At 42.6% G+C, this 13,000-nt stretch overlaps 1 protein-coding gene across 23 annotated transcripts in view; it reads left to right on the top strand.

Annotated features, from left to right (window-relative positions):
• The window catches only part of myo9ab (myosin IXAb), a 225,961-nt gene that overhangs the window by 154,074 nt on the left and 58,887 nt on the right, over window positions 1-13,000 (top strand). For all 23 annotated transcript variants that reach the window (XM_036950868.2, XM_090202505.1, XM_090202543.1 and 20 more), the window contains 2 exons: window positions 8,261-8,382; window positions 12,336-12,477. In XM_036950868.2, coding sequence (XP_036806763.2) covers window positions 8,261-8,382; window positions 12,336-12,477 — 264 coding nt within the window. The remainder of the gene's footprint in view (window positions 1-8,260; window positions 8,383-12,335; window positions 12,478-13,000) is intronic.

A 13,000-nucleotide genomic window follows, 5' to 3' on the forward strand; every position in this document is an offset into this window, starting at 1 on the left:
ACTACACTCAAAATGTTTTCCTGATGTGGTTTAAGCATTATTGTGGACTTAGAACATCCAATTCATTTTTTGTATTATTTTTTATCTGTACCAGGAAGTATAGTTCATCCAGCCTAGCATTAATTCTATGGTGCATGTTTTAGTTATTTATTCTTTATTTAACCAGTGCCCGTATCCACAAAACATCTGAGTTGTAAGTGCTGATCTAGGATCTTTCCATATATTATTATTTATTATGATCTAAAAGTCAAAACTGATCATAGATCAGCACTCCTACTCTGAGACGCTTTGTGGATACAGGCCCTGGTCCCATTGAGATAGGAATCTCTCTTTCAAGGTAGCCCTGAGTCCTTTAGCTGCTGCTTGTCATTGCTGTGACCGGTCATTTGCGTCAGAACCTGTGTCAGTACTGTTACCACTCCATGACTCACCACTTGCACTAGTGCACGTATCTACTAAGGCACTGCCATTACAGTGAAATAGCAGGGCAGAAAGGACACACACACACACACACACACACACACACACACACACACACACACACACACACAGCTGCTAAGTGGTTGCGCTAAAGCAGGACCTTTTAGATCCACTCTTCTGTCAATTGATCAATTGATTTTGTCTGTAATTGTCTTTGAGTGTTGTTTTCATATCTAATCAGGTAATCATTATTTTACCTTAGGTCTTTCCCTCTTTGTCTAAGTGTAGAATAATGTATGTGTGGTTGAATCTCTCTGTTCTATTTCAACCATCGCTACACTGCATGTAGGGCTGTTGCGGTGACCGTATTACCCCCACATTGGCGTCATGAAGGCAGTCAAATTCCACTTGACTGTTTAGTCACGGTAATTAGGCATCTCCAAGCTCTAATGCTGCTGATGGTCATTAGTAGGCTACCAAACTTGTTAACTGCCTGGTGCTCAGCACTCTATTGTCCCTCTAATCACTCTGACATCAAAGCAAATGTAATAAAAAATATAATCAAACACTTCATGTTGCCCAACATTTCTATAAAATCAGAGTGATGGCCTCTATTAAAAAGAGGAGGATCCCATAAGCTTTCTATAGGCTAGGCCTACCATATTTATTTCTCAACTCTCCTAATATTAAGCACATTGCTTATCACATGCCCAGTAAGGCAAGAAACAATTCCTTTTTTTGTTGTTGACTTTTTCGAATCATAGTCGCACACCTCATGTAGCCTATCCCATAGGCCTATATATGTTTTGAAGGTTTGTATCACAACTAAAGTGGCCAGATAACTTAAAATGTAGCACATTAATCCACTTTACAGGGGGTGTAGAGCCAAACTGGCATACATGAGCAGTGTGTGAGTTTCAAGTTTGGGGAAGATAATTTTCACCATAAAAATGCACCTTTTATAATAAAAGCATTACCTACATAATTGCATTTACAGACCCTTTTTGATAATGGTGTTTTCCCAGTAATGGAACATTCGCGCTTATAGCCAAATGCTGTGTGCGCATTGCTGCGCTTATAATGTGAAGAAATAGTCTAATAGGACATCACATTTTAAGCTAAACTTTGTCAGCCTCATTGCGTAAAAAGGTTTTTTTTTTATGCTAGTGGTTGTATTAATTTGGGTTTTATCGCATCCCACAACTGTCCCAGACTATGTTTGGAATATTTATTTCTCGCACAGAATGGAATAGGTCGACTTTTGTACTGTGGGGGATAGTAGATTGACATAGGCCAGTGCTTTTGCTGTTCGTTAGCCCTACTCATCTTGTTGGCTGACCAAAAAGTAAATGTGGACAGTTTTTCCAATATCTTCAATGTGCACCTCGGAATTGGATAAGGATACGTGCAGTTGCATCCCCGAAGTGTCTGTCTTCACTTGTAGCCTGTGAGAAAGGCCCAATCATGTGATGGAGAGCAATGTGAGTGAGAGGTGCTTCCGAGCACGCAGCAATCATGGAGAAGGGCACAACGGCTACTGGCATGGATATTTTTAGGGTGCATTATGGCCACAGAAAGGGGATGCCGCCAGGAAATCCGAGGCATTATCAAGTGCTTGTCAAATTGTGAATAAGAGACTGAATGTGTATAGCCTGCACAAAAAAACAAAACAGAGCTCATGCTTTTCAAGCGACTTTTTTCAAATCATAATTTACTTGCATCATGCAGCCTTAGTGTATTAAAAAATCAAAACATATAGCCCAACGTTTGTAGAGCAACTAAAGTTACATGAATAACTCTAAATGAAACATATAGGAGTACCTATTTCTCCATTAACCGCTCGACACAGAATAGCCGCATGTGTGCAAATCGTTTGGCGAAAATATCCTTTCTATTTTATTTAGCTTTGTTCAATTGTATTCTTCATAATATAAAATAATGCCACGGAATTCTAACCAAATCTTGCCTGCCAAATGAACTAGTGTAGCCCACAGCCATATGGCATAGCCAGATCAGGGCGTAACATCAGGACAACTCTGAGTATACTATTCTGTTCTTCTGAAATAGACTACATTTTCTTTAGACCTGCCTAAAATAAATACTGGTTTTATTGTGAAGGTGTAGGCTGTATTACATGGATTTATTAGACTTTTTAAAATGAAGATGTTCCAAAGGTCTGCATTCAGTGACTTGTAGGCAGTGTGTGGAAGCCAGGAGATGCTAAATGTGTTTATGTTCATTCATGGTCGATTACCTCGAGATCGACCGTTATTTGCTTGACAATCGCCCGGCTGACGAAATTCCGTGACTGCCGCAGCCCCGACTGCACGTCCTCAGTGTACTTTGATTAGCATTTAGCATGTCACCCGTGAGTAAATTAGGTCTGGAGGACCTAGGCTGTGTGATGAGCGGTCATGATGAGGCTGAGACACTTGAGTTTTCATTAACACAGTAATTCTCTGTCTGTCTCTCTCTGTCTATCATGATGAGAAACTGATGAGCAACACTTCAGTTGTCCTTAACACAATGACATACCCTGCGCCCTTGTTCTGCAGTCAACACATCTTTGATACGGTGTGCACACTGCGTGTTAGGTTGTCTACTCTGTCAACCACCGTAGTTCTCTCATTCTCATGGTGACCTCCTAAAACTGCTGCTGGATAGATGTACGCTGTGATCAGACAGACGGACCAACACGGTGTCACGATGGCTGTCACCGCTCGTCTCCCTCTCTCCGGTCCCCGATTGGCTGTGGCAGGTCGGCGGGCGGGCCCATCGCTGCCAGCTGGAGGAGAGGGAGGGGAAAAAAGAGCAGTGGTTTTTTTTTTAAACGTGTGGGCTAGTGTCCCTTCACTCACAATGATGCTCACATAGCCAATGCCAGCTGGTGGTTATATGTCATCTGTTTCTGTCACCTCCACTCTGTGGGCTGGGAACACACGTGCGCACACACACACACACACCACACACACACACACACACACACACACACACACACACACACACACACACACACACACACACTGAGTGTTTTTAGCCCGGTTTAGGGCCTTCACAGCAACTTTTGAAATGCACTAATTGCTCTTTTATCATAAAATGGAACATTTGATATGAAGTTAAATAATACAAAATGATTTTCTGAACAAATGCAGCTTGTACAGTGTTGATTAATATTAGTTCGGGTGTGAAACAAAATGTGTCATTTGTCATGGAAAACATTGTTGTGTAAGGCCCTGTCAAACATAACAGTAGCTAAAACCAACCAAGCCTTTAGTAATTCTTATGAAGTCAGTGTTTTTCTGTTAGGCCTATACTGTAGATTTTATCATCATACCTCACTTTTGGTTCTTAAACCTCTTTGATGTTAAGGGGACTTTGAGCAGTTCTGGACCGGTTCCGACTGGTGTACAAAACGCTCTGTCAACGTCGCAGGGTCCAGTACTGGAAAGCCCCATCTGCCTGCTTCCCGCTACCACCCTGTCAGCAAAACAAAGACATCGCATTTTCTGGCCTACCTGGACAAAGAATCGACAGAGCCCAGCCCGGGAGACGGCATATCAAATCAAAGATTATTGGTGGCGTGCACAGATTTGCAGAGGTTATCACAGCTGCACCGAAGTGCACCTGTGATAACAGAAACAACACATACACATAATCCACATGAAAGGGGACAGTTCAGCAATGTGATCGATCGCGGTTTTGTCTCACTGTGATTATTTTCAGCCAGATTTGGCGCTCTCATTGTGAATAATTAGAAAATCAATTTAGTAGAAATTGAAACACGGCCACTTTCTCTTGGTCACAGAGGGACGTATTCACTTTTGTGTGTAAAGCGGAAGTTGTAACGACTCTGCAAGCATTCTAATGGTGTGTCTGCATCGCTCAGAGGAGGCTTGGCAGAAAATGCTCTGTTGTCAGTTCTATGAAATGCGGCCAAATTTGTACTGTCACTTTAAATGGGATCATGTTTGTTTTACAGTTTATAAGAAAGGTGAAATCTTCTAATAAGTTATTTGTGATTTGATTGTTGCTATATTTAGAAAGCATTTCAGGTACTTCAAGCCCTATTACCCCCACTTGTGTTGAATAGAAAAAAAGTTGTATAGTTGTTTGTAGTTTCATAATATTTGTATTATTTCCTTGCGCTTTTGTCCTCAAAAGTGAGTACACCTCAGCAATGTATAACTATCTTTATCAGAAAAGGTGAGTTCCAGACCTTTCTAGAACAATGCCGCGCTACTCGTTATTGTTTATGGCTATCTCATGAAAATAATAACTTTTGGGTATGTCTATTTAGGCGGAAATCTACATTTCGCCATAACATTCTGAAACATGATCGGGACCTGGTCCTTGTGATAGCCAACTAGTAAGTAGGAAACTGCCACTTAAGCATTTACCCCAAAAACATCACCCCTAATGTTGCTTTTAGGGGGTTCAAGTTTATTATAAGTTCACCCACAAGTTTGGCCCTGCGTAGTTATTGTTTTTTTCATATGTGAGTTTATTTTACGATAGAAACTGTGGAGGTTAAATTGAGTACCAGGCCTTGTGTAAGGGGTTGCCAGATTCTGAATGATTTGTGTTTGTGAATAGTGGTGTGGTCATGTCCCTTCCCTCCCTCTGACGTTTGAATTACGTTAAATACTACACACTTCTAATCCCCCTCCCTTGCTCTGGGTCCCTTGCTCCAAATCCTAATCTGATAAGATCCTGATGAAATGCAAAAATGACCTCAGATTAGTGTGTAGGGTAAATTTATTCTACTCCCCCTTGCTCAATCTAGGATCAGCTATCCAGTTTATCCTCCCCAAATCCTAACTTGAATTGTTAGGGTGATGACATGCAAAAATTAGTCCTAGTCCTCTTCCCCCACACTGGGCCCTCTCTCACCTCTCCAACCAATCAGTTACTCTTATCAGCAGTGAGTATTTGAGGGTTTACATTTGAACAGTGGCCAAAGCAAATAGGACCCCACCAAATAGTATTACCCACAGGGGCCCGACTCCAATGTTTACACCGCCATGCCAATTGCTCTTTAATATACGCTCCGTATGAAAATGAGTTACAGACGTATCCGAGCTCAAAAGCACTTGACCACAGCCTCTATGCAAACAGTGTATCCCATGTACGCACTCTCCTGAGATATATAGACTTCTCGCCAACTTCAAGAAAACATCTGTGCTCTGGTATCTGTGTTTGAAATCAGAGGGCGATTCGATCCTGCCTTTTCGATGAATAATTGTGTAAATGGAATGTCAGTGCATTCATAATGCATCACCCGCCCACTTAAGTCTGTAAACGTAATGAAATGTAAAAATGGCCATCATTTAGATAGGATTTGATTAGCTTTATACCGGTACCGCCTTATTCCAACCCCGTGGCTGCTATTTCCGGTCAGCGAGTTCAGCTCACGCCTTGAGTACGTCATCACCATGAGTCATGTGGACCCGTCTTAAGTCCCAATCCTCTGACTCCTTCAGACCTCTCTGCTCTACAGCATGAGTACAGAGAAAGTAAACTACCCTCACGAACAGCGATAGCCTGATCCCAGATCTATTCATGGTTGGAAAGAGGCAACCTCTTTCCAACTCCCATTGGCAAGACTGCGCTAACAAATCTGGGATCAGGCTATACAGAGATGCTCCATGACTCACAATGATGTATCTATACTCTAGCTGCTTCTAAAGGTTTAAGAATCACCATAACTTGCTCCCCAACTCACTCTACAGACCCAGTGTTCCTCCCTACACTTCAATAAACCACCCTTTCATTTTATAGTAACGAGAGAGCGCCTGCTTCTGTCCCCTACGGCCCTGGGCCGTTAACACTGGGGCAGCCTGCCAAGTACAATACAGCATAGGATGCAGAGAGAGAGAGAGAGAGCAGTGAAAAAGAGCAGAGAGTGAGAGAAAGAGAGAGAGCAAGTGACGGAGAGGGGGAGAGAGACAGAGCACAGGAAGAGAGCACAAACTGCAGTAATAGATGATACGGCCATAACCCCTGAAAAGCTCTGTTGCACATAGAACTTATGTTCCCCTCTGTAATACAGGAAGGTTTAGGCCTTGATTGCTTTGCCCTGTGTTTAGTTCAGATTTGTCATGTCCCAGGTTGGAATTTCTTTGAAATTCTTTTTTTTTTTTAATAAAAATGTATTTTGAACTTTTTGTCTTTTGTGATAGATTAACACCGGAGCACTGTCATAATGAGACGGTATCGTAATGCTTCATGATGTGAGTAAGTTGTATGTACAATTTCATGGGTATAGTTTGCCTCTAGCTGTCACTTGGGCTGAGGAATAGAAAGGCTTATTTCCTCTAAAACTATGACTAATTTGTCATTTCTGGTTCATTTTTCCTTTTCCACAACCTCTTTTCTCTAACTACTGCATGTTAAGAAGGCTTTACTTTGTGTGCTTGCCACATAGGGTTTAGACCGCAGAGAGAGAAAGGAAGGGTAGGCATGTCAAGTCGCACACATGAAAGCATGTCCCTGCTTCAGCTGGCCACACTAGCCAGCTAGCCCTGCTAGCTGCGGAGATGGGCGTCCCGGCTAGTTCCACTTCCTGGTCCTCTGTTGTGATGGTGTCTGACCCAAAGACGCACACGATGACTCCCACAGGGCTTCTGGGTCATACTACAGTAGTCGGAGAGCTCGAGGGGCTTAGAACACCCAGCTAACATATGTGACCTGCACTCCTAAACCTGTTTATATCCCTCCCCAACTCCACTGGGTTCCAGGTGTCATAAACTGGTGGTTTTCCAGACTTTCTTCGTGACGTTACACTGTAAAAGGTCTCGCCCTCATCTTTTTTTTTGGGGGGGGGGGAGGGGGCGGCTGTTCACACGTGGACACACTGGAGACCTTCGTTGTGTTCGTTGTAACCATCTGGTCTGTTTCAATGTGGCTTATGCTTTCTTATGCTTTCTGCGTCTATAGACGCACCCATACGTCAATCTAAGTAACATAGTACAAAAATCGCCTATCAAAATCCATCAGTTTAAGCTAGAGATATCAGGTTTGGGCAATCCACCGCATCAGTCTATGCCAGCCTGCCGCATCTGCGGTGGAAGGTGGCCGGGCTGCAACAGTGTTTGTCGGACCATGAGAGGAAAATCTGTCAAATGTCTGTATCATCCAATCGGCACTCATCTGAAGGTAACCCATACAAACGAAGGGTTGGAGGTAGTTTTGTGCCAACAAAATATGTGTCCAAAAAAACAAAAATATTTCCTTTGACAGATACTTCAAAACCTTAGTCAAAAAATTAATCATAAGGAATATTATTTTTTTTGCCATTTATTAATGTGTTTTTATGGGCTAGTAGTAAAGACCAAACTCAATATTCTATTGAATAATCTTTTTATTAAAAAAAATTAAAAACCTAAAGTGGTCCTAAAAGAAAAAATCTAATAGCTAAATGATCCATGGTATGACCATCTTAAAACAATTCCATATGTTAGCCTAGCATACACCTTCCAGTCGTTGTGCTAACGCTTGTTAGCAATTGCGCTGGTTAGCAACTTCCTTCCAACTGCACGCAGAGACTTAAAAATTGTATTCACGAGTTTATCTGACTCTGGGGAAGTAGATAAAGGGCCTCATTGTCAAAATCCCAAAGTATCCCTTTAAAGTTATCAGAATGTACCATAACAAGTGTGATGAATGTACTGTTCAAACATGTTGTTTCTCTGCTGCATTCCCCAGACTTTTGACTTGACACTCACATGAATTGAATGAAATGTATTGAGTCCCAAAGGTGAAATGTTACGTATTGGATGATTTGTGAACAACTTTTACCGTGGGCACTATTTCTGACACCACATCACTGTTGCCCCCTCAGGAGGAGTACAGGGCAGAGGGCATCAGCTGGCACAACATCGACTACATCGACAACACCGGCTGCATCAACCTCATCAGCAAGAAGCCCACTGCGTTGCTCCACCTGCTGGACGAAGAGTGCAAGTATGTGAGCTATCACGTCAAAGCCGGTCTCTTTTCGCCATCCTTTTTTTTTATACACCTCTGTCCTAGTTAAAGCAATACCTCAGGGCAGTTTCCTGCAATGTCACATTAAGATGTGTAATTTCTTTCCAAAACCTGTAAAAAGGGTTTGTTCTTGAGTGTCCTCAAGCTCCTAAGAACATAGTAGTTGGGAAGGATTAGGCAGGGCCCAGAAGATGGTGCTGGTTTTGCTGTTTGCTCTTATGGACTTCCCTTTTCAATTCAAACTACAGGTTTCCAATGGGGTTCCGTGTCCAGAGACTGAGATGGCCTCTGCAGAATGATGATTTTGTGGTCAATTAACCATTTCCGCAAGGGGAGGGTGCTGGAGTACTGTTATCAAATCCAATATTATTTGTCACATGTACCGAATACAACGGGTTGTAGACTTTACTGTACTTGCTTATGAGCCCTTCCCAATTCCCAATAAAAAAATAAGACAAGTAAAAATAGTGCAAAAATGAATAATTTTTACCCCTATATTTTTTTGTATTACTTATCTATTTTCCTGAGCAAATGTATTGCAGTAGTATAAAATAATTTACAGTATAGCTCACTCAGTGTTTGTATTATTTATTTTATACAGTCTTTTATTGCCAATAATTTTTGACCTGACTGTATGTCAAACGTCTTTAGAACAAAGCCAATATAAAACCAAGTTGTTTACATTGATGGACCTACACATTTATAGTGACCTTAGTCTCCCTACTTAGTCATCCCGCAGATTACAGACGAGATGAGGAATACAACAGGCTCTCTTCATTACTAGTGAAATGCTTGATTGATTACAGCTTTAGCCAGGCTAACTTAAACACATAAAAATGATACGCATTCATACGTTTGCCTTTTTGGGACACATGTACGCTTTCGCTCGCCCTTTTTAAAAGCCTCTCTCTCTCTCACACAGGCCACTTCACAATACCATCTCAATCCCACATAAATTAAAGTCAGCCACACACACAAAAACACACAGGACCACCATGACTGTATTAGCCATGCTAAGCTAGCTAACCTAGCTATTAGCGCTGCTAACCACTTAGCCCTGAACACTCATCTGGATGTAATAACAAGTGGATGAATGAGTGTGGGGACTGCTTTCCCAGAGCCACAAGGTCAAAGAGGGATCTTTTTCCCCCTCTTAAAGTCCTCCCTCCCGGGCCCCTCACGTGATTTATTTCATCATACGGAGGAACGCGATGGTAATCATTATGAAGCAGCCCAGAACCCACTTAAGATTTCAGAATTTATAGTTAAGAGACCGCAAGCTAGCTGAAGCAATCAGACTCTCTCAAGGATAGCATTTGCTTCCAGGGGCCCTACTACAGGTTAGTCCATTTATAAAGGGCCAGTGACGCGTTCTCTGACCCCAAGGGGAGCCAGGATGTGTCATAGCCTCCGAGGCATGTTTTAGTGTATGGTGTGTAGTTTACTTTAATAAGGGAGCACGTTAATTTGTACAGAGCAGAGGAGTCCCTTAACATGCTTTAGCTAAAGGGCGAAAGTTTGCGACAATGTGTATGATAGAAAAAGCTGACACCAATTTACCCCGGTATACCATAGGCTTATAATTTTTGGTATACAGTTCCCAACATATTTATTTGGATAGTAAAGCTAAAACCGTTAATTTGCTTTCGAGTTCAAATGTTTCATATGAGGCGACAGAACAGAATGTCACCTTTTTTATTTGAGGGTATTTTCATACATATTTGTTTTACTGTTTAGAAATTAAAGCACTTTATGTACTGTATCTAGTCCCCCCATTTTTAAGGTGTCATAAGTATTTGGAAATTGAGCTCAGGTGCGTCCTGTTTCCATTGATCATCCTTGAGATGTTTCTACAACTTGGAGTCCATCTGTGGTCAATTTTATTGATTGGACATTATTTGGAAAGGCACACACCTGTCTATATAAGGTCCCACTGTTGACAGTGCATGTCAGAAGGAGGTCGAAGGAATTGTCCTTAGAGCTCCGAGACATGATTGTGTCGAGGCACAGATCTGGGGAAGGGTACCAAAACATTTCTGCAGCATTGGCCGCCATCATTCTTAAATGGAAGAAGTTTGGAACCACCAAGAACCACCTAGACTCTTCCTAGAGCTGGCCGCCCAGGCAAACTGAGCAATCGAGGGAGAAGGGCCTTGGTCTGGGAGTTGACCAAGAACCCGATGGCCACTCTGACAGAGCTCCAGAGTTCCTCTGTGAAGATGTGAGAACCTTCCAGAAGGACAACCATCTCTACAACACTCCACCAATCAGGCCTTTATGGTAGAGTGGCCAGACAAAGCCACTCCTCCGTAAAAGGCACATGACAGCCCTAAAGGACTCTCAGGCCATGAGAAACAAGATTTGCTGGTCTGAGGAAACCAAAATTGAACTCTTTGGCCTGAACGCCAAGCAGCACGTCTGGAGGAAACCTGGCACTATCCCTACGGTGAAGCATTGTGGTGGCAGCATCATGCTGTGGGGATATTTTTCAGTGGCAGGTTCTGGTAGACTAGTCAGGATCGAGGGAAAGATGAACAGAGCAAAAGGTAGTTCCTTGATGAAAATCTGCTCCAGAGCGTTTAGGACAGGCGGAGGTGGCTTCGGGACAAGTCTCTGAATGTCCTTCAGTGGCCCAGCTAGAGGCCGGACTTGAACTTGATCGAACATCTCTGGGAAGACCTGACAATAGCTGTGCAGCGACGCTCCCCATCCAGCCTGACAGAGCTTGAGAGGATCTGCAGAGAAGAACGGGAGAATCTCCCCCAAATACAGGTCTGCCAAGCTTATAATGTCATACCCAAGAAGACTCAAGGCTGTAATCGCTGCCAAAGGTGCTTCAACAACGTACTGAGTAAAAAGGAAGGAATACTTATGAAAATTTGAATACATTTTAGAATAAGGCTGTAACATAACAAAAAGTCAATGGGTCTGAATACTTTCCGAATGCACCGGATCCGAATTTGGCCGGATCCGATACCTCTTGTGGCATCTAAAACAATTTTCACTTTTTACAACGTGTAAACATTTGAATAAAAGCGATCAACGTTCATTTGAGTGGCCTTCTCTGTTAATTCTCCTGCACACCCCAAAAAACATTGTGTAAAAGTTGTTTTTCAGCCTGGGCCTGTTATTCTAAGAGTTGATTTTGGTTGGGCCGGTCCGGGCTTATGGTTTGCGCAACATTGTAACCTATGTTTTAGACCAACGCGTGGTCGTGGCTGTGCGAGAGGCACGCCTGTATCTCTAACAGAACTTGACTGGCGTGATAGACATGAGCCTGCAACTCTCATCTCTCCAGCGTTGCACTCTCCAACGTTGTAAAATGATGTAGAATTGCATGAAATGCGTTTATAGAAGGCCATATTTTTATTAGACCCTAGGCTACCGAAACATTTCCCCATGTGGGTATCTCCTGCAAGCGCCTCGACTCTCCTGCTCTATGCCACTACGCAAATGCATTGCTTTCATTTGTAAATGTTAAAATATATGTATGGAAATACCCTCGAATAAAAGGTCACATTCTGTTACTGTCACCTCATTTTGAAACATTTGATTTCAAATCCAAAATGCTGGAGCATAGAGCCGAATTAAATGTTTTAGCTTCACTGTCCAAAGGAGGGTCGTCCAAATAAATATGTAGGGGAGTGTAGCTAGAGATTTGTGTCCGGTTTCATAGGACTTTGTCATGCATTTGTTTCTTGTGAATTCTGAGAGGTAGACCGAGACGTCTAAAGATGATATGTTGCCTGTCAGTAAATACCCTGGTCCCAACTCTGTGTTGTCATGCATGACCACAGGAGTTAGCAAGGCAGCACAAACTGATCTGGAACCAGGCTAGTCAGATCTCTATCCCATGGTATCCCATCCTACAGTCTTTATATTAATGAATTAACCCTTTTAAATTACCCCCCCTTCGTTTGTTCCTTTAGTTTTCCCCAGGCCTCTAACCAGACCCTGCTGGACAAGTTCAAGCGGCAGCACGAGGGGAACAGCTACATCGAGTTCCCCGCAGTCATGGAGCCGGCCTTCATCATCCACCACTACGCCGGCAAGGTCAAATACGGGGTCAAGGTAAGGACTGCTGACGTGATTTCATGATGGCAACATGTGTCCTTAGATCAGTGTACTCACCTGTCGACAACACAACATTCTCAACAACAGGTCATGCCACATGTCAGCCTGGCTTTGTTAACTGATGATTGCCCTTGACACAAGCCTAAATGTACTCCTGGACCTCTAATAAAACCAATGAAATATTCTGTGCCAGAAAAAGTGTAACAAGGTGTGTAGCTAGGTACTTCCCTTGAGAGAAAATCAATCCCAAATTCTCAGCAAAAGAGAAATGCATTCAGCAAATTCCCTGCAAAAAAATGCATTCAGTGATCAGTTATGACACTGTGGTATTTGCCCTGGCCTTGCACCATTCTTCCATTCTTTGAGTCATTTGTCAGACTTCTCAAACATACACTTAGTGTACAAAACATTAGGAACACCTGCTCTTTCCATGACATAATGACGTAGACATAGGGTAAATCCAGGTGAAAGCAATGATCCGTTAATGATGTCACTTGTTAAATCCACCTCACTCAGTTTA

This window comes from Oncorhynchus mykiss, chromosome 2 (genome assembly GCF_057628025.1).
Source record: "Oncorhynchus mykiss isolate SJ-2025 chromosome 2, ASM5762802v1, whole genome shotgun sequence".
Classification (NCBI taxonomy): Eukaryota; Metazoa; Chordata; class Actinopteri; order Salmoniformes; family Salmonidae; genus Oncorhynchus; species Oncorhynchus mykiss.